Genomic DNA, 22,511 nt, shown 5'->3' on the forward strand with positions numbered 1-22,511 from the left:
GGGAAAAACTATGAATTTTAAATGTGTATATCAGAGAATTTTTTCAACTTTTCACCTTGTACACTAGCATAAAAAGCCACAAAACTCCCACTTTCATTCAATGGGGCCTAAAGAGCCTCAGCGTTTTGATTAGCTGAATTTAAGCAGACATTCTACTTTAAAACTAAAAACTATTTTTCCCCCAAGATTTACAGATTTCAATTTCATATCAAATTTCATTGAGTAATCTTTAACAATATTCAAAAAAATAAATATGAATAAAATCGAAATGTTAAGTTTTATTAATTTAATTTTGTTAAAGATTGCAGAATTCAATTTGGTTTAAATTTGTTTGGGATTTGAAATGCGTAAATCTTAAAAACAGGCTTAAACGTCTTTTTGAGTGTACTTAATTGACTCAAAATGTCACATGCACCACATGATCGTTGGTTACAACTACTAAATGAAATATTAAAGCACTGAATCCAATGCCGGTGATAAACCATTGGTTTACTATTTGGTTAAATGTCTAGAGAGCTTTCCAAGAGTCTGAGATCTTAAAGGAATTTTCTGGGATCAATACAACGGAAGTTCAATAGACAACATTTGTGGCGTAATATTGATTACCACTAAAAATATTTGACTCGCCCCATGTTTATATATATATACACACATTTAAAAAGTGAGACACTTACAATGGAAGTGAATGAGGCCAGCACATAAACACTAAAATACACATTGTTTCAAAAGTATAGCCACAGGATGTAAACTTTATGTTAACATGATTTAACTGACCTTGTTTGTGAAAAATTATGTCCAATACTTACAAGGTTTAAATTGTCACGACAATGGAGTTGCAGTATTGGGTGTACCTTTACATGATATGGTTAGCATGCCATTTTAGCACACGGAAATCATTTTATAAACATGTATGATGTTTACATCCTGTGTAAGTGTGCCGCACAAGCCCTCAAAAGTGAAGCCAAAACATCTCGATCGCCCCCCCGGTGACTGGTCCTAGTATAGGTCATAAATCCCACCTCCCCATGTTATTCAACGGGACATGAGACCAACTAAACAATTAAATTACACTTCACATATCTTTTTTCCAAAGATAGTTTCTGTCATTTACTGTCGTTTCTATCACGTTGATGTCATTTCAAGTGTTTGTTTTCAAAACAAGTTTGTTTTTAGTTAGTTATTTGATGCTATAAAAACGGTGCTGTGACATCATGATTGACAGCTGTGATTGACAGGTTCTCTGAGCGAAGTAGTCACTGAAGCACCAACTGACTTTTTTTGAGCTTTAAATTTAATATCTACATTTCTATAATTAATTATTTCGTACTGTCAAAAGTGCAGGGGCGTGTGCTTGCGATTGATTCAGCAAGAGTGAGGGCGGGCCTTGATTTCGTGGCTTTACTTCCTGCTCACTACTGCGCAGGTCTGGTCCTGAAATCGCAACTGCGCAGACTCAAGCCCCAAGATGTCAGCGCCATATCGGGACACTGGCAGCTTCAGTTCTCACCAATGGAAATGAGCGAAGGGGCGTCGTCCATCTTTTTTTACAGTCTATGATCCTGTGACTATGCTTTTGAAACAATATGCATTTTAGTGTTTATGTGCTGGCCTCATTCACTTCCATTATAAGTGACTCACTGTAACCGTGATATTTTGCTCTTTTTTAAATGAAGGAGGGACGAGTCAAAACTTTTTTTTTGGTAATCAGTATTATGCCACAAATACTGTTGACTGAGCTAAACTTGTATTGGACCCGGAATATTCCTTATAATATCCCGCAAGGAAGGGATGGGGTGGAACCAATACGCTATATGCTCTGTATAACTTTTATAATATTTTTTGTATAGAATCTATATCTCAACATATATTAATGCCTTAAATTGTCACATTACGCTGTGGAACAGTCTGCAATAAAGCAAAATACAGCTTCAGACTGTAGCTAAAAATGCTAATAATTATTTAGTCATTCATTTAGTTCTCTCTGGTTTAAGTTAATTTAGCTCTGTGCCATCAGTCATATCGAACGCTGGTTAAATAACAGTCTTCTCTCAAACTCTTAGTAAAGTTCAGACCAGGGTGCTCACAGTACCTCCACACACACACACACACACTCACTCACTCACACACACACACACTCACACACTCACACACTCACACACTCACACACTCACACACTCACACACTCACACACACACACACACACACACACTCACACACTAGAAAAAGAAAGTTTTCCTTTGATGTAGGTGTTTCATAATTCCTCTATGGTTAAGTTATTGATGGTAATATTAAGAGAACAGAATATTGGAGAGTGTGAGGTCATAGTCATGTATGTGTGACATATTTATAGCAAATATTTGTGACGTCAACAATCTGGGGAATTGTCCTACCTAATCTTCAAATAAGTGTTTGACTGATTTTCAATGGGCAATTATGTGTTTCCATAATTATTACATTTAGTCCCGCCCCCAGTCCTGAATATGGGGTTGCGCTCTTGTTTATGACATCACTAAAGTCTCACTTCAGTTGTATTATGTGAATCTACTGGCAAGCGTCCAAGTTAAAGAAAACATTTTGGTAAAAGTGATTCAAATGTTAGAAAGTCTTCTTTGCGGTTGTTTCTGAATCTCAACTGCTTTAAAATAATGCCATGGACAGGTTTTTGAGATGTAAATGTAAAACTTGCTGGAAAACCACTGGTTCGCGTTTTTGTCTATTTTGCTCTGCAAGTTTTCCGGCAGCATTGCTTCAAACACACTTCTCACAACTGCACACACACTCACTCCAATACACACACAAGTCGCAGAGTTTGCTGTGGTTGCTCAGAGAAAACAAACTACACACACACACACACACAGGTCTGTATCCCCATCGACTGTTACCATAGCTGCACGGTTACCCAGGCATGTGAGGTAGATGATTTTGGGTCCGGGCTTTGTCGGGATCAGGTGAAAAGTCAAAAGCGACCTTTCAGAGGTTAGGGGTCGGTGGAGAGGTTACTTTCAGTCCCGGCTTTTTCTCCAGCGCTGGGAGTGACTTCCACATTGAGATGCTTCCTCTGGAGAGGACGAGAGGCGCTCTCGAGGCGATGAGCCTGAGCGATTCTCCTCTTCCTGGGACTGAGCTGAGGTGGTGGGGTGCTGGGGGTCCTGAGAGGTGGAGGGGGACAGTGCCCTCTTGTGGGGACAATGGGCCACCATATGTGTGACACTCTGACAGTAGTGACACTTCTTTGGCTGGGGCGGAAGGCCACACTCTTTAGCATGGTGGTCCAGACCTCCACAGTTATAACACCTACAGAAGACAAAAACATTTATTTTCATTTTCAATCCCACCTTTAAATTGTAAATTCAATGAAACATGACACTTTCAGCCATTTGGTTTATCACATGTATATTTTTTCCAGTTTTTTTAGTAAAATATATATGATTTTAGATCTTTGACTCAGTGCTTTGTGTTAGTATGAATATGCACTTTTATTGTTTTGAAGTGTGCATATCCTTTTATTTTTTTATTGATACATTTTATATTAATGAAGGAAAGTATTTTCCTGTGAATTTCCATTAAAGGGATAGTTCACCCAAAAATGAATATTCTGGTAATTTACTCATCCTCATGAGATCCATATGACTTTCTTTCTTCAGCAGAACACAAACAAATATTTTTTTGAAGAATATCTCAGCTCTTAGGTCCATAAAATGCAACTGAAGGGTGGCCAGAACTTTGAAGCTCAAAAAGCACATAAAGGCAGCATAAAAGTAATCCATGAGACTCCAGTGGTTAAATCTATACAGATTGCTATTTAAGTCCTTTATTACTTTAAATCTCCACTTTCACATACTTCTTTTGTTTTTGGCGAATCACATTTTTTGTACATGTCACCACCTACTGGGCAGAAAGGTGCATTTGCAGTAAATAACGACTTAAACATTGATGGATTTAACCACTAGAGTCATATGGATTACTTTTATGTTGACTTTATATGCTTTTTGGAGCTTCAATGTTCTGGACACCATTCACTTGCATTGTGAAGACCTTCAGAGCTGTAATATTCTTCTAAAAATCTTAATTTGTGTTCTGCAGAAGAAAGTCGTACATATCTGGGATGACATGAGGGTGAGTAAATGATGAGAGAATTTTCATTTTTGAAAACTATCACTTTATGGCATTGGAGAATTATATATATATATATATATATATATATATATATATATATATATATATATATATATATATATATATATTTTACAAAGCTTTAAGTGCAGTATATGCATATATATGTGTGTGTATAATATGTGTGTGTGTATATATATATAAATAAAAATAAAAAATATATATATATATATATATATATATATATATATATATATATATATATATATATATATATATATATATTTATTTTTTTTTAAATATTAAATGTGTATAATAAATTATTTTTAATATTTTCATAATTATATATTTTTAATAATTTGTCTGGATTTTTGGGCGGATTTTTTGTGAAATCCACTCATAACCAGCGTGTGTCACTAGGGGGCAGTATAGGATAAGCCATGACTAACTCCAGTAAAAGATGCCTGATAAACACTGAAAAATTGAAATAGAAATTTCTGGATAGTGTTCTCTTTATTTTTAGTTTTTATTTTATTTATTTTTCATGGACACTGTGCTACAAGCTGTGAAGCTTATTTTTTAATTATATATGAGTCATTAATAGAGTGTCAGCCCAGTAATTCCTACAATACATTTAAAAAAATATATCTCCATAGCCACCCCCAAAAAATATATATATATATATATATATATATATATATATATATAAGAGAACACTATCCAGCAATTTTTGTAAGAAATAACGACACAAGTGTTTACAGAGACCTTGTATGTTACCATGGAGCCATCGGTTACTTCGGAAATTCTGGTGCATGGAAACAAGCACGAGAAGGAAATGAAATTACTGACTCTAAATATAGAGAATCAGATCTTTCAGTGCCACTAATGTGTGTCTGTGTGTGTTTGTAGGAGAGAAAGTAGCGTCTCAATACCCTGACAGCACATGTACATCACCCAGACGTATATTTGATGTGTGTGTTTACATCTGGAAGAAGTATCTTTAACGTTGTTTGTTCATCTGCAATTAGTCTATAAAATGTTTCCTCTCGGATGTCAATAAGACATTCATGAGATGTTTATGATTTACAATGTATACCAGATAGCACACGTACATCTCTGAAGATGTTTGTTTTAGATCTTTTCATCTGGAAAGCATCACAATCTTATAAACATCTGCTAAACATCTTACAAAGATCAGATTTATAAACTTTCTAAATCATAAACGTCTCATGAATGTCTCATGAATGTCTTATTGACATCTGAGAGGAAATGTTTTATAGATGTAGATGTAAAATATTTGGACTCCTCCCTCTTTTAAAAAAAAGAACAAATCTGGGTTACAGTGAGGCACTTACAATGGAAGTCAATGGGGCCAACCTGTAAACATTAAAATACTCACTGTTTTAAAAGTTTAGCCACAAGACATAAACAATATGCTTGTTAACATGGTTGCAGAGTCATAAAATTACTTACTAACCTTTTCTATGTAAAGTTATAGACTATTTTACAACAACAAAAAAAAAAACAACTGTAAAAATGACTATATAAACAACTTTACAGCTCAAACAATACATGAGTTTTAACAGAAGAATTAATGTGAGTGCTTTTATAAAATTATAAGCTTCACATTTCTGCCTTTAAACCCTCCAAAAATAAGCCCCATTCACTTCCATTGTAAGTGCCTCTCTGCAACCTACATTTTTGCTCTCATTTTTTTAAGGAGGGACAAGTCAATTTATTTTTGTGGAAATCAACATTATTCCACAGATGCTGTCGATTGATCTTAACTTGTATTAAACCTGGAATATTCCTTTAAGCAAACCCATTTTAAAATCCCCTGATAATTGATGACAAAGGTATGGATTTATATAAACTGTGTCTAGATGTAGAGGCGACCGTCCTTTTAGTTATCATAAAACAAAACTATACATTCTGTATTTAAAGACACATTTTAGAGTTCATCTTAGACTGTCAGAAGTTTATTTGAATGACAGAAAACACACTAACACTATGCCAAAAAAAACTTGAATCGGGGCCCCCTCGGTCGTTTTCATCGTTCCCTTTCGGGCGGCCGTCGCGAATCCCCCTTTCACCTCGGGCTGCAACCTGTGTGTATCCGCAGTGACTGTTTACAGCCTCTAGGTGGCAGTGTAGTTAACCAAATCATGTACAGTAGCTGCTGCGTGTAGACTACTGGTTTAAAAACAATACTTTACACAAGTGTACGGTGCACAAGCTTCTACACCACTTAACTTATATTGCACATGTGTGAATTACATCATTATGACATCATCAATTTTAATTCCATGGCAGAAGTCAGAGAACACTAGTGAAATGGTTATATTTAGCTTTTTTTATAATTTGAAACAAATGTTTTAATTAAAATGTATAATTTTATTATAACAATTTGTGTGAAAATGTTAAATTGTAAATAAACATGAATTACATTTTTAAAAGGGGGTAAAATCTCCTTTGACTTTAGTTTCTCCCTATAGCAACAAAAACTACATCAGCAATTTCCTTAACGCTTGTTTTTCACTATGAACAGCAACATTTTCCTGATCCATGACATCTTTGCATGTGGTATGTAAAGATTGATTTTGAGGTAATTTGATCTAATTTTTTAAATATTGCAACATTATGTAGCTAATAAAACTCCCTGAAATCAACACATTTATTTTGAGACAAAATACTTATCATTTTCAGTTTTGACATTTTTTAATAACTGTCCAATAAGTGAAAGGACGATCTTAATTTGTTACTCATAAAAGCATATTGCAGTCTCATGCGGCATTAGCTGACAAATTTTGCAGTATAACTATTGCCCCTATACCTACACAATATCACTATAACCCCCCACCAGGGACGGATACCCGACCGGGCCAATGGAGGCAGTGCCCAGGGGCCCTTGACTGCCCAGGGGTGCCCTGCTCTTTATGGCTGCGCGATCAAGTTTGGTGATCCCCCGCTTGAAAACCCTTTCGGGCATGAACAACGAACCCCCCCTGGAGATAATTGGCCCCAGGGCCTTTGCAAGTCATAATCCGTCCATGCCCCCACCCCCCCCCACCACTTTTTTTTAAAACTGAATTTTCATCAAAACAAACTTCCGTTGTTATTTTCTTAATACATTTTGTGACCATAAAAAAAGCACATTTTCTTTAAGGTGTGCCTTTAGCCCTTTTGTCCCCTATTATGTGTTTTGGTTTAATGCCAGCATGCATTCAAACAGGCATGAAATCCACAAGTTTGTGCAAAACCTGACGATCATGTTATCCAACATTATTTGATAATGTACCACGATGGAAGCGAGTAAATCTGACCTTCTGAACAAAGGAATCGACGTGGTCAACGTCACAATTTTGCTAACATTTGATTAATCGCCTAGAAATAGTGCAGAACATTTCTTCTTCACTTTACATCAGAACTTTGCCTTAAATATTCATATTTTCTGTTTATACGCAAGTTTGAATGATAAAACAACCCCAGAATTTGCCCCACGGATTATCTTTGAAAAACGTCAAGCTGAAATCCTAAATATAATACGCCAGAGTTCATTTTCACATTTGTCCAATGATATCACAACAGCCCAGACTGCTAAACATAGACAGAACCATTCATCTAAACTCATAGATCTATAGAAGATCATGTGATTTCATTGATTACATGATCTTCATCTCTCAGAATGACCTGTGAAGACCAACAGCTGAATACTCAAAGGCTTCTGTTTATATAATGAATTAAAGTTTCTTTTAATGACTGTTCAGTGACTTGACACATCACATATCTTAGTGAGATCAAGTAATTACCCTATTGTCCTAATGTACATACACTTTCATCTTTAAGAAACTTCTATAATCCCACGTCCATCTCTCTGTTCGCATGACTACAGAGATGGACTATAGTGATATAAACAGCTCACCCACACCAATGCATGTACATACACTTATAAATAGCTTTATCATAACAGACTGAAAAGACACATTCCGTTTGTCCATTTTTTGTTCAAATCACCATGGCAACAGAATGTGGACAACCGAGTCACAATCAATGAGAATCATTTGAGAACAGAAAAATGCACCATCTTCCACAAAAGACAAAATACTAGCTATAGTTCATGTTGCTTTACGGAGCATTATTATGTATTTCATACATAATAATTATTTAACGCAGAGCTGTTTAATTGATACATAAATATTGAGACTATTAAACCTGTAATGCACGGAGACATCCAATCCAAACCAACAAGGGTTTGTAAAATTGTTCATTCTAATGTGAAACGAATTTTGATGAAATAATCCTGTCTGCATTTAAGATGTCAATTAAATGGGCTACCACATGATCAAATGCAACTAAATTATTTTATATAAAGGAAGATTAAAAATACAGATTAATTTGTCATACTAAATAATTTGTGTAACTCTGTTGGTTCAAACAATTCAAATAGAAGCTGAATTTATTTTGTTGAAAGTGTTTGATACATTGAGGTTTAAACATGTTCCTTAAATAAATTAAAAAACATTTGAAAAGAAATGTGCATTTATAATTTCCAACATACAGTACGTGCATATGTACATCTATACTTTAAACAACGTATTAACTTTCAACTAAAATCACAAGAAATACAACCATTAACTAAGCATTTTTTTAAATAATTATTATTAAATGGGATAACCATTTAATAACAATTCATCATTTCTTAAACGGCCCTTTTCCCACACATTTCCAGAAAGGACTCACAATTTAATCATTAAACAATTATTTAAATAAATGATTAATTACATGATGAAATCGTAAAAAAAAAAAAAAAAAAAAAAAAAATTAAATAATTACATTCATCATTAAACCACTAAATAAATCCATAAATGCCCCTTTATTTTATTTTAGAACTATTTAAGCACCAGCTTCGCCTCTTTTTATTTTCAGGGTTATGTTATCAAAGTAGGACGTCCTATTCCATAATGACCTTCTCTCACAGAATCAACCCCTTAGACAATGTTACATTCATTTACAGCATTTATTCTATTCAACATTTTCTATGTGGGTTCAAATAAAGTGATTACAACGCTTTATTTGGCAACTTCATCTGCAAGAAAGCTCATCCATAGTTGCATTGTGAAACACGCACCTAAACACTATGACCAAGTCCAGAGAAATTTGGAAAGGTGACTGATGTGCCAATGACTTTTTCTCATGCTAAACATGAATGTAAACCAGTTCTAAAATGAAATACAAGGGACTTTTATTCATTTAATTATTGATTTCATGATTAATTTCATTATTATATCGTTTTTTTTAACAATGTGAATATGTATTTAATGATTTATAAAAATATTTATTTCATGATTTAATTTTGACACTCAATAAACAAGTAAACAAAACTAAAACATGAAGATATAACTATAAATAAAGGTATATGTTTGTAAGGTTTCGATTTTGTCTATTCATAAAATTAGGAAGCATCTATTTTAAATATTCTACTAATTAAAGACTTACAATAATTATTCATTCCAATTATTTATTATTGTTTCTTGCAATACCTATCATTAAAAAATAATCACTATTAAACTATTACAATTATTAATCTTACTATTATATTATTCAAAAAATATATCATTTTATGACTATTATTATTTATTATAGTAAAACTTTTAAAAGCATTATGAATCTAGAGGTTTGGAAAGACCACAAACAGCTGCTTAGGTCAGAATATAACATTTCCAAAAAAGCACGAGAGCCGGCGTACAGTCTAGCACCCATGGAAAATTAATTAACTCATTAATTCGGAACGAAAACAGCACAATGTGAATAAATGAACAGCTATTTTAGCTCATTTGTGTCTGTTTAGTTCTTTGCCGACACTTGAATGAGAAACAACACGTAAAACTACATATCCCATCATGCCCAGCGGACTCACCGGTCTCCCTTTGGTTTACGTTTGAGGGGCGGGGCCTTCCCTTTGGGGCGTCGGTCACTGCCAGAGCAGGGGCCCCCGCCGGGCCCCGTGACCCTGAGCGACTCCAGACCTTTACTCGACCTCTTGAAGGTGAATTCCACCTGCTCACCCTCCCGTAAGCTCCTGAAACCCTCCATCACCAGCTTACTCTAAACACACACACACACACACACACACACACACACACACACACAGCATAATTTCATTACAGATGTCTTACATCACAGACAGACACACTCATACAGTGGGATCCAAAAGTTTGAGATCACTAGTAAAAATTCTTATAATTTGCATTATTTTCCTAATGGATATTTTTTCCATAACAAATAATATTATCAGCATAACAATTAAGTGAAAAGTTGAAAAGTGAATTTCACGATTTCTTTGCTAAATGACAGCATGCACTTGAGTCCCTGTGTGAAACCTGATAATCCATGTTATCCCAAATTTGCAAGTCTTTTTTTCTCTTTTGATTGGCATTTTTAATTTTCTTTTATTTCATCCCAGATTTTCAATGCGGTCTCAGACTTTTGGACAGTGAGGAGTTCTCAGTATCATCTAAATTCTTTATAAATTAAAACTATACATTATAGGATCAATACTGACAATTTGTCTGTGTTGCAACTTTCAGAAATGTGTTCTGCATGGAATTTAATTTTACTGTTCAAGTATAATTAATTCTATAATAAAGATCACAGCTCAGATATAGTGCAGGACTAGAGAGAAATGACCGACATCTAAAGATTTAGTTCACATTTGGACAACTGTCAGTCTAAAGCAAATGAACGTGAGAAGGTTGTTAAAGTTCATGCAGCAAATAACCGTAGTTTAAAGTCATTTCAGACAACAAATTTGTGATTCTAGATAAAGTTATTAATGAATACTAATGAACAAGGTTGATTATTCCGGTTCATGTTGCTATGGAAACATTATTCATCAGTTCAAAACTCAAAACCCATAATCTCAGAAGCACTATTAATTACTACTAATTCATTTAATTAAAATGACAGAAACTTAAACGGCACAGCGTGGGTAACAATAAAGTGTGATGATTTCATTCACTTTAAAACTGATTTACAGAATATTCAGTGGCTACAAAATGCCATATTTTCACACAATTGTTTTAGTTCTACAATTTATTGCGATTAAATGAACAGTGAAGAAGCCGTGATACTTACTGTAATGTGGTAGCCCGTTTCTTTTATATATATTTACAGATTAACTGTAATATTCTGATGTCCACATGTGTTCTTTGGTTCAAAGCTGCACTGCGGCATGAATTAATTGTGTGGTTGCAGTTTCGCTGGTTTATTTGGCAGGTTTTATTGTCACTTGTTTTGTAAGGTTCAGAGTTTATTTTAATTTTGATATCGAAAATTATAATTCGATGTTGAGTTGTAAGATCTGTGAGTGCCTGGCTAACATAAAAATCATATTTCTTAACTAGAATCAAAAGCATCCTGACTTATATAATTGTTCAAACACACACAGAACTGGCGACGGGCTAAAATTAGCAATCCATATCGAGAGAGCATTGGGTTTATTAAGTATTATACAAACCTCTTAGAGAACGCACTCTGCCAGGAAAACCTACAATATATTCACACAAACATATCCAGTGAAATGTACAATAAACTCGGTTTATATTTCCACAGAAAATACATCTACGAACGCTGTATTTAATCATTTCAGTATAATTAGACGACATGTTCCACTCATGTAAAAATTCTTATGAAAGAATTGTTTTATTAAAATGCAACCTTTTAGTATTATCATTAATACACTTAAAATGGCCATATAATGAATACACTGTATTCATTTTTATAGACAGACAGACAGACAGACAGACAGACAGACAGACAGATAGATAGATAGATAGACAGACAGATAGATAGACAGATAGACAGACAGATAGATAGACAGACAGATAGATAGATAGACAGACAGATAGATAGACAGATAGACAGATATTTTCCTCAAAGTAACCGTTGAGCCTTTAATTACGATTTTTCTTTTAATTAAAAAAAATCATGAGATTATTTTTTTTATTATTACAATCTTTTGGCAGCCGTATATGTATACCTTCTGTTTGAATCCACCCAAAAACACAATTAACTCAATTACTTACAGCATGGTGAGAATAACAGGAGAGGTTTGTAATAATGTTCTAAATTGTATTTAACATAAAATAATGAAATTGAGTTTTAAATTACAACATGACAAAATTAACTTAAAAGACTTAACCAATAAACACAGTTACATGAGCATTGTGTGTGTGTGTGTGTGTGTGTGTGTGTGTGTGTGTGTGTGTGTGTGTGTGTGTGTGTGTGTGTGTGTGTGTGTGTGTGTAGAGAGAGAGAGAGAGAGAGAGAGAGAGAGAACTGGTTCTATTTATTCATGAAAACAACACTCAGTAAGTGAAAAAGACACATCAGATGTAAAGAGTAAAACGGAAGGCAAGAAAAGACAACAGACAGAAAGCAAAATCCAGAGATTGCCACCAAAAGGCTGGACATATTTCACACACACTCCCCTCCTCCACAGGTTTTCATCCTTTACTGTGACCTATGACCTCAGCCCAACCCCCTTCAAACACACACACACACCGGCATCCCCTTTCCCTGCATTAAATTAACAACACACACTCGCACAGTTTTTGATCTGCTGACACGCACTACATCACTCCACCGATAGCAGCCAGAAATTAGCTCAGACTAAGAAATCCTAAAATTGTGTGTAAAGTAAATATGTTTAACTTCATTATGATATGTTCAATAGAAAAACAGTTTATTCATGAAAACAACATTATATATATAAGTTACAAAGTTTCACTCTTAAAATGTTAAATATTCTCATAAAAAATATTTTTTTAAGATCACTTTCTTGGGCAAAGAAAAGTTTGACTTAATAAACCCAAACTGGCTTTCTGAATGTTATTTCCAGCACATTGTTTTCTGTGTGGATGAATAAATGTGTCTAATTTCTCTTAATTGAAATTGAAAGTCTCTTGATTTTAGATGTAATGGACAAGCATTGAGTTTATAGATCATTATATAAGCATAATAGAAAAGCAACTCGGCCAGAAGAGTCTCTTTCTTAAAACACACTTAGGGACGGTTCAGATTCAAACGATTTTATTCATCTCCATTTTAATCAAACTGGATCAGTACAGAAAATTAAATGGAAAAAAAAAACTATTTTATAAACTTTATAAACCTACAGAATAAAGCTCAACCCTGATTAATGAGAGTTGTGCATTTAGAGGTCAAAATGAAAAGAAAAAACACACACAAAAACAAGTCAATCATTACAATTGTTGCTTATTCATTTAATTAAAACATATTTAAAAATAAAAATAGTTTTGAACTTTTGTCCTGGGACAATTTAATTTGAAAAACATAATTCAAAGTTTGAAACTATGAACTGACAGCACAACACACCTCAAAATTACATTAAACATTCATGCTTTTGGCAGATGTTTTCTTTTAAAAGCAACTTACTAAAGAGTTTTTAAGGTTCTTATAAGGCTGAAAAAATACTACAATTAAACTATGAATAAAAGCAATAATACACAGGGCTTTTTCAAATCTAAGAATTAAAGTTAAACCATTGAAATGAAAATGCAATGAAAAAAAAGTGAATATTGTCCATAGATTTCAGTACTACAGAACTACTATCAAACTCTTGGATAGTGACTGCATGTTTGTGTCAGATCAGTAGCTCCACCCACTCACTCGCCCTTCAGCCCTAATATGGGCATAGCTAAAGGAGGAAGTCATGTGATCGCCAGCTTCTGTTCCCACTCAACATGAGAAATAAAGAAATGATAAATGCAGAAGAGAAAAAAAATTTGAAGTGGATGGAAAATAATGTAAATACTTAAGTCAAAAAAGAAGTACTGTTGTAAAGAAATAATGCTGGACAACAGCACTAGTAAAGGCAGGTAATGAACTATTCAAATAACACGTCCCCATGATATATGTTCATATTTCTTAAAGTATGATAGAACCGTTTATAGAAATACTTCCTTAAATTACAATACAAGCATATTAATGTTTTCTTTAAGTTGCACAATTCAAAACAAACATCGTAACAGAGATGACCTTCTAGTCTGTATGTGTATTATGTCTGATATTCCTGCTATTATGAAGCTCAATAACCCCTCTTTAGATTCAAGATGCTTTATTGGCATGGTAAAAACTTTATACTGCCAAAGCATTAAAACCTTATATATATATACACACACACACATGCACAACATAATGCACTTATTATGAATAATTAGATAAAGCGTCTCTATCCATCTATAATATAATGCATGTAAACTAGCAAACTAAAATGTTTGGAGTATTGATTGTTGAAAGAGGGAATGCAATTATGCAGGAAGAAAAGTTGGAGGAGAGGAGAGATAATTGTGCCATCTTGGCCAGTTAGAAGTGTTTGCTCCTCCTTGTTTCAATTTTAAGATCTCCAGGCTGCTTTGTCAACCGATGCGGTCATCCGATGTTTTAAAAATGGTGTAAAAAGATTAATTATTTCATTTGAGTAAAATTTTATTTTAGCAATTGGCCACATGCTCTCTAGATATTGGCATCAGTCTTTCCCCCTAAAATAAATGTTTTAGCATTATTAGAATTAAAATAGTATTAATTAGTCATATTTTTTTGTCTTTTATTGCACCGATGCACCAATGTATCTTCCAAAGGTATCAGCCAATAAAAGCAATTATCGGACATCATGATTGTTTAAAATCTGCCGATGATCAGGGCTGATTAAATCCTGTCAAAGGGGCGGAAAAGTGCATCAGACAATGAATTCACAACTTGTGCGCCGTGTGAAAGAAAATGTCTCATGTGGAGTTGCCGTTTGTAAACTCTGCACTGTTTAATTTCATGAACTGCAGTTCAAACATTTTACATTTATTCATTTGGCAGATGCTTTTATCCAAAGCGAGTACAAAACTTTGAACACAACTCATTTGACAGCTCACCTGAGCTCAACACAGCAAGAAATAGGATGAGTTTGTTCAAGCTGAAGCCTCTTCAACTAAAAAGGGTCACGCTTCATCATTAAGAACTCATTTAGGACTCATTTAGGACTAGTTTATGTGAGTGAAGAACATTAAAAAATTAAGAAATCTTACCAATTTAATGTGAGACTGACAGAAAGCTATTTATACTTAATTTGATGTGTTAACAATGTGCTTTTTTGTTTCAGTGTTTTGTTTAAAACTGAGACTTTACTCTGAAACTTTGAAAACTTGTAGAGAAAAGTTATTATTTAAATGATTTAAAGCACAACCACCAAACTATCGTTATTAGCAGATGTTGATCTAAATAACTGTATCTTGGTATCAAAACTTGTATTGTGCATCCCTAATGTTACACATATTTTATAGACATTTTGCATACAAATCATTTTGCAATATTTAGCTGACTTCTGGGGACAAATTTGTCACCAAACTAAACACACAGAATTAACTGAACAACATGTGAACTAATCAGTGCACACACAAACTCACACACCTACAATGATAATGTCATATGCAGTAACACACACACACACTCACAACATAAACAGACACATGAACATTCAAGCAGGAAGACTCACAAAAACACGCATGCACTGCACACACATCACGGACAAACATGCAGCACTATGGGAGGTATAGCATTCAGAATAGCAAACACACTCCTAATGAAACACACACATGATTGGGAGTGTGAGGGCCGGCTGAAGCCACGCCCCCTTCTCCTTATTTGTCTTTTAACGAAATTCCTTTTTTAAAGAATGTTGAAGGACCCCAACATCCCAACCACCCACACACACTCACTGCTCTTTAAACACACTATTGCACCGTGTGTAAAATGCTCTCTCTGTCTTTTTCACACACTCACACAGACACACACACACTCTTATTATTTCTCTATTTCCTGTGCTGGAGTGAACATACATGCACACATACATACTTTTGGCCACAAAAGGGAACCAAACTCAGAAAGGTGAAACACAGGAAGTGAATTCATGGATTTGTTGTAGATCTGAAACAGAGGAGGACCGCGTGTGTGTGTGTGTGTGCGTGCGTGCGTGCGTGTGTGTGTGTGTTAGTAGTAGTAATAGGTGAGATTTGGGGGACAATTGCATTACTCAGACCACTTTAAATATACCTGCCTTCCTTAAGTATAAAAACACACACAAACAATAGTATAATTTAAATATATATATATATATATGTATGTATATTGAGAATGATTATATCTTAGTATCAATTTTAATACAAGAAGTCAAAGTGTTATTTGGGGGCAATTGTAACACAATAAATTATATTTACACCATTGTATCTCAAATTAAAGCACATACTGTATCAACCTAATAAATAAGTTATTTTTAGTCTTAGTATCTTACAGAGTAGACCAAAGTGCTGAACAATCAGCATAAAAACAACATAAATGACCAAAAACGACATAAAACATAAAACAACACCACACTTAACATCACAGCACACAAACCATTAGAATAAGAAGCCAAAGAAAATATCAGTAATCTGTATATCAGACTAATAACAATGTTATTCCTTTAATACTTATTAAACATTATTGAATAGTTTTTGCCTTTATACTAATTATACTTAATTCTTTAAGCTGTCAGTAGGGCTTCAAATACTTAAAGAAATAATCAAGATTACAATTACAGCAGCCACAATTACTTAAAGATGGATTTTGTCATTTGTATGTGTTAAAATACTTTATTCTATCCCAGCTGAATTTGGAGACCACTGTAAGTAAGCTAGAACTGTAAACACTGTGTCTCTGTGGCGCTATACAAATTCCTCTGTTTGTTTTGAGCGACCCGACACAACAACATTGACTCAACCAATGGCATGAGTCGGGAGCGGGACTATCTGTTTGTCCAATCAACAGCAAACAAGGCGTATTCAGAAAGCTGTTTGAAAACAAAAGTTAATTTATGCAATTCCATTCAGTTGTGCAGAAATGACACACTTCAGCTTTAACTAATCATGAAACGTGTCGATTGCTGCCGCTCCTGTTGCAACAACATTTTTTACTTACAACCTGTTTGTTTTTTTAATTACTCGAATTCTGTGTATAATTAATTCAAAATGTTAATAACTGTTTTTTATGCTGCTAAGACTGCCAATGTGATGTTAATTATTTAGGCTCTTGATTTATTGATGTATAAAACAGCACTAAAGTAATTCAAGAACACTGTGTTCTGCTTATTTGGATGTGTACTTTACATAAATATTGCCACACACAAAAGAAGTACATAACTGAAGGAATAATCAACAATGATGATGGTCATAATCGTGCAGCCAGCTGTCAGGAATAATATGTGTTTAAAGCAAAAATCTAAGCAGTACCTACATTATATTTATTTGAAATGGTAGTTTTTACTCAAATATAGTGATCTAAAAGTAAAAAATGGTCTTCAACGAGACGATTTAAATATGTTCATAACATATTTTGAAGATTCAATCTTTCAGCTCATTAATGCAATTTCTATTTCATAACTCCAATTGACTCCAATCTCACAACTTTTGGTGTAGTGCAATGTAGTCGGTTTGATTATGACATTAAAAAAACTATTATGAGTAGAATAAAACCAGTTAATTTAACAAAGTGCATTCTTAAGTGATTTGTAATTGATTGACAGTGTTAGCTAAACTGTATATCTACACAACAACCTAGAGATAAAATCAAAAGCATCAAAACTTTAGACAGCAGAAGAAATTTACTGGGCATCCAAAACAAATCATTTCTAATTAAATAAACTTCAAAATAAACATAAAAAGTTACAATAAAGAGAATCAGTTGTGCTTTATATCGAAACAGAGATAAAACTACTGAGCATGTGCTGAATGAGTGTCAACACTCTAGATTGTTTGTTTGTTATTGAAGAAATTTGGTGTAATATTTGCCCCCTGATACAATTGCCCCTCGAGTATGAGGATGAGACACACCCAGGTGAATAATCAGCCATACACACTCTTTACTACAGAGAGAAAGCATGCTTTCTTCTTCTCACAAACATACATTCACAATGCACAACGGCAGAAACCCCTACATAATACATGCACAGCCTGCACAACATCATAAAAGCTATATTTCAATGTAGCATGAGCCCACATATGCATTCACTATTCCGAAACGGCGAGCACAAATACACTTTTGCATCAGAGGGAAATGCAAATCTTTATCTGGGACAGCTGCATGTGCCATTAGGCTGTGAAACAAACACAAATAATAGTACCGGTCTTTTTACAGAAACAAGTATCAGCATTATGTTTTGTACAGTAAGCACAGTGTTCGGTTCAAAGGTATTTGAACAAATAAATGCATGGATGCTGGAATCCGTGTATATTCAACCAGACTAAAGATAATAATAGATCAGAAACATACATGGAAAGCATGTATGAATGAGCGAGTGGCCACAAAAATAATCACAATGCATATGTTAGGACCGCAGGTTCACCTAATGTTTGTTTGCTGCTTTCAAACACAAGGCATACATGCACAAAGGAAACACGTAACTAAATTTACACAAATGTACAAAGCCAAAGCGAAAAGAAATAAAACTATACAGCTCTTCCAACTGACAGACACAAACCTTCCAAATAATCAATATGCTTTCAAATACTCAAGATATGAAGAAAAAATGGCAGCTTCATTTTCCAACTACATTCAGCAGCAATGTCACAGCAAAATAGCTTACTTCATACTAATATACCTGTTCTTCTTATCATCATAATAATAATTGTTGCATGTATCCTTATAAGAACAACTGAAATGTTACATGCTTAAGGAGTGTTCAAATTGTAAATATCATTCAGATCATGAATTTGTCTGTTTATGAGTGTGGTAGAAGAGTTCAGTGGTGTTATAGCACAATTTGCATCATAGAAATTACCAGATTTCACATATAGATATCTGGTTTAACGTATTTCAAAATAATGGTAATCCAGTGCATTTATTATGTATTGATTAGTATAATGTCTAACCGCCGATATGGAGCTTCCATTTGATTTCAACCATTAGATTGATAAGTGCATCTCTGGATATAAATATTTATTTCATAATTTGACTATTATATATACAATGTATGAATTATTCATAAAATTAGTAAAGCCATGTAACAGCCTGTCAGCCTGTCTGGCTGCTGCCTGTCCAAATAAACTGCATTTCCCAGAATGCACTCAAGTTTTAGGGCTGCTACTGTAATAGGTTCATATGGGAATCTGTTAAATCATTCAGAAAAATTAATTGCCATACATTATATTATATTCACCTAAAGAAAATATTTAATTAAACTCACATTACATTACATTTACATTTATGCATTTGGCAGATGCTTTTATCCAAAGCGACTTACAGAGCACTTATTACAGGGACAATCCCCCCCGGAGCAACCTGGAGTTAAGTGCCTTGCTCAAGGACACAATGGTGGTGGCTGTGGGGATCGAACCAGCATCCTTCTGATTACCAGATTACCAGTTATGTGCTTAGACCACTACACCACCACCACTCACTGCAAGTAAAATGGAAATAACTTAATGTTTTACACATTTTCTTTCACTGTATTCCAGCTCCATAAGAGTGCATCTAAATGGTTTCATAAAAATCAATAAAAAACAAAAACATTAAAAATAAAAGACAATGATGGCACACCATATTTTCATTAACCGTAGCATGCATCCATAAAGCAAGATCTTTCACTATAAATAAATTAAAATTGCAAAACCACTTTGTTACACATTTATAAAATATAAATAAAACACAGTTTATATATATATATATTATATCTTTTTTTTTTTTTTTTTGCTTTAGTGGTCTTAATAAAATACAAATGTATTTGTAATTATAATTAAAACAAAGTGTATATACTGTATATAGATATATATATATATATATATTGTTTTAGTGGTCTTAATAAAATACAAATTAATAAGTAATTTAAATACTACAATATTAAGTAAAGCATGCAGGAAATGCACAATTGTGACTTTAATAGCATCAAGATCTTAATTTGATTTAATCCTAAAAGTTATTTTAGAAGTCAGACAGTCAGACAGACAGACAGACAGATAGACAGATAGACAGATAGATAGATAGTATCAAATTATGTTACTGCTTTTGCAACATTTTTAAGGTTTATAAAAATGCCACATTATTATAGTGCAGATGTCTCCAGATGTGTTTTGTAATGTTAAGTCACAGGAAGCAATTTGTATCTTCATATTTGCCCACCGGTAAATATGTAACACTGCTTGACAGTAGGCTATTGTCTACAATATACAAAACAGGAACACAATGTAACAGCAACATAAATCAGCAAAACAACATTGAACAGAGTTGAGTGTTAATGGACTGCATAAAGAAATCTCCATGACATTTAAAGACTCATAGAAACTCCAGGAAAAAAATATTAAGCTTATGGGTAGCATATATAACATATATGTGCATGTACTGGGTTTAATTCAGTTCTGAATATCCATGAGCGATGTGGCCTATAGAAGAAGGAATATGGTGCACAAGAGAGAGGGGGTTTCTGAACTATAGCTACACACGTGAAAACAAGAGAGCACGTGATGTTCAGTACGTTGATTCACCCCAAAAACGCGACACATTCTTCGAAGATCAGTCTGCTTATATGCAGTGTTTAAACATGGCTACATGAGACACATTTTCCGACATGTTGGCAGATTTATCAGCCATGTTCCTGCGAGGTTACTGAATAGATCTGAGTGTCAGAGGTCTATAGCCTACTGTTTCTCTCTGTTCTTATTCTAAGGTTACTTTAAGAAGTGCACCGTATTAAACCACGCAGCCCGGGTGTTTACTCCTAATAGAGCTGTTTCGGCCTAAAGATGTGTTTTATTTGGCGTGAGTAATGCGGCTCTTAAAGTGACAGGAGATAAAAACACGAGCGCACGTTTACTTCTGCTCTCCTCGAACACTTCTGCTGATGTCAATGAGATGCGACAGATAACGTGAAAAACAGACCGAAATGTGTCGGGAGAACGGGTAAAATCGGTCACACGTATTTTAAATGAGCTGATTCGGGAACTTACTTGGTGAACGAACACGTCCAGCGGAGGGTCCACTGGCTTCCCCTCGCTGCTGGTCATCGATATAAATCCAAACCCCATGCGGACATTAAACCACTTGCAGTAACCGGAGCCAGCCAGAATCTGCGGAGGAGTCCTGGCGCGGTCCGACCCGCCACCTCTGCGCGGCCCTCCTGTGCGGTCAAGGGAGAAAAGCCCAGTCAGCCGTGATGATGACGTTCATGTGTGTGTGGGTGCTCGTGGTTGTGTGTACATCTTAATGAGATTTATACTCGGTTTTCTTTACACATTGATCGTGGATCGTGGCAGCGTTTCTGATGGAAATCCCCAACTACTCCTCAACAACACGCATACATCCAGCCGCCACTGCGCACTTATCTGTCTACTCTACAACCCAAACCCACCCCCTAGAAAACTCAAGAAACTCAATGAAAAGTGGAGCTACACTTCTAATGAGATGGCGCATTGCCTGCATTACGATTGTTCAATGTGCCCTAGTTAGTACACTATGTAGCCTATATTGTTACGGCCGCTGGCACACTGGCGTGGGGCAGGTGTGCACACGTCCCCCTTACCATTGGAGCAAACGGCCATTCATCACGCGCACAAATCGCGTAAAAAAAAAAAAAAAGCGCGGGGCGCGTGCAAGAATACGAGCCTCCTTCTGAATGTATGCAAGTGAAAAGAGAAATAAAAAAAGCATCGTAACCTTCGGCCATGTTTCCCCGCGGACCCTCCGTTCCAAAGTTCCAGCGAAATCGTTTCCTCCGTGAAATGGGGTGATGCGCGTCACTGTCGATCCGACATTCCGATTTCCAGCGTGGACAAATTTAGCGCGCATGGTACGGCGTGCGTCTCCTTTTTGGATATTTGGTCATGTCTCTTGAGTCTTTTAACATCTCCTATTCTCTCTCTCTCTCTCTCTCTCTCTCTCTCTCTCTCTCTCTCTCTCTCTCTCTCTCTCTCTCTCTCTCTCCCTCCCTTGCACATTCGCTCTCTCTCTCTCTCTCTCTCCCGCTCTTCGTTTCTCATTCGCTCGCTTGCAGCGCTGCACACGTGACTCCTCCGTGAGCCCGGGAGAGGGAGCGGACTCGGAACCGAGCTCTACCTCCGAGTCACGGAAAGCATCTCCGTTTGAACGGATTACATTTATAAACATGTATTACAATGTCTTTATAAGAGCTTTTGACTTGCAAGTCCTGAAAGTCTGTAGAATGGCCATTAAAAAGTCCCAGCAACAAAACGAGCATTTTTGGGGGGATTTTTTATTTCTTTTTATTTTAATGCAACTATTTTAATGGTGCGTTATGTAACCAAATTCCAACCGCTGGTAACCACAGTCATCATAGGCTACTT

The 22,511-nt window shown here is 35.0% G+C and overlaps 1 protein-coding gene across 1 annotated transcript; it reads right to left on the reverse strand.

Moving 5' to 3' along the window:
* Positions 1–3,002: 3,002 nt before the first annotated feature.
* On the reverse strand, positions 3,003–21,874 carry LOC127621935 (protein lin-28 homolog B-like). Its single transcript, XM_052095753.1, has 4 exons — positions 21,865–21,874; positions 21,159–21,328; positions 10,031–10,218; positions 3,003–3,294 (listed from the first exon to the last, which is right to left on the reverse strand). Exons 1-4 carry the CDS (start codon positions 21,872–21,874, stop codon positions 3,003–3,005), a joined length of 660 nt encoding a protein of 219 aa, XP_051951713.1.
* Positions 21,875–22,511: the final 637 nt, after the last annotated feature.

This window comes from Xyrauchen texanus, chromosome 28, assembly GCF_025860055.1.
Source record: "Xyrauchen texanus isolate HMW12.3.18 chromosome 28, RBS_HiC_50CHRs, whole genome shotgun sequence".
Classification (NCBI taxonomy): Eukaryota; Metazoa; Chordata; class Actinopteri; order Cypriniformes; family Catostomidae; genus Xyrauchen; species Xyrauchen texanus.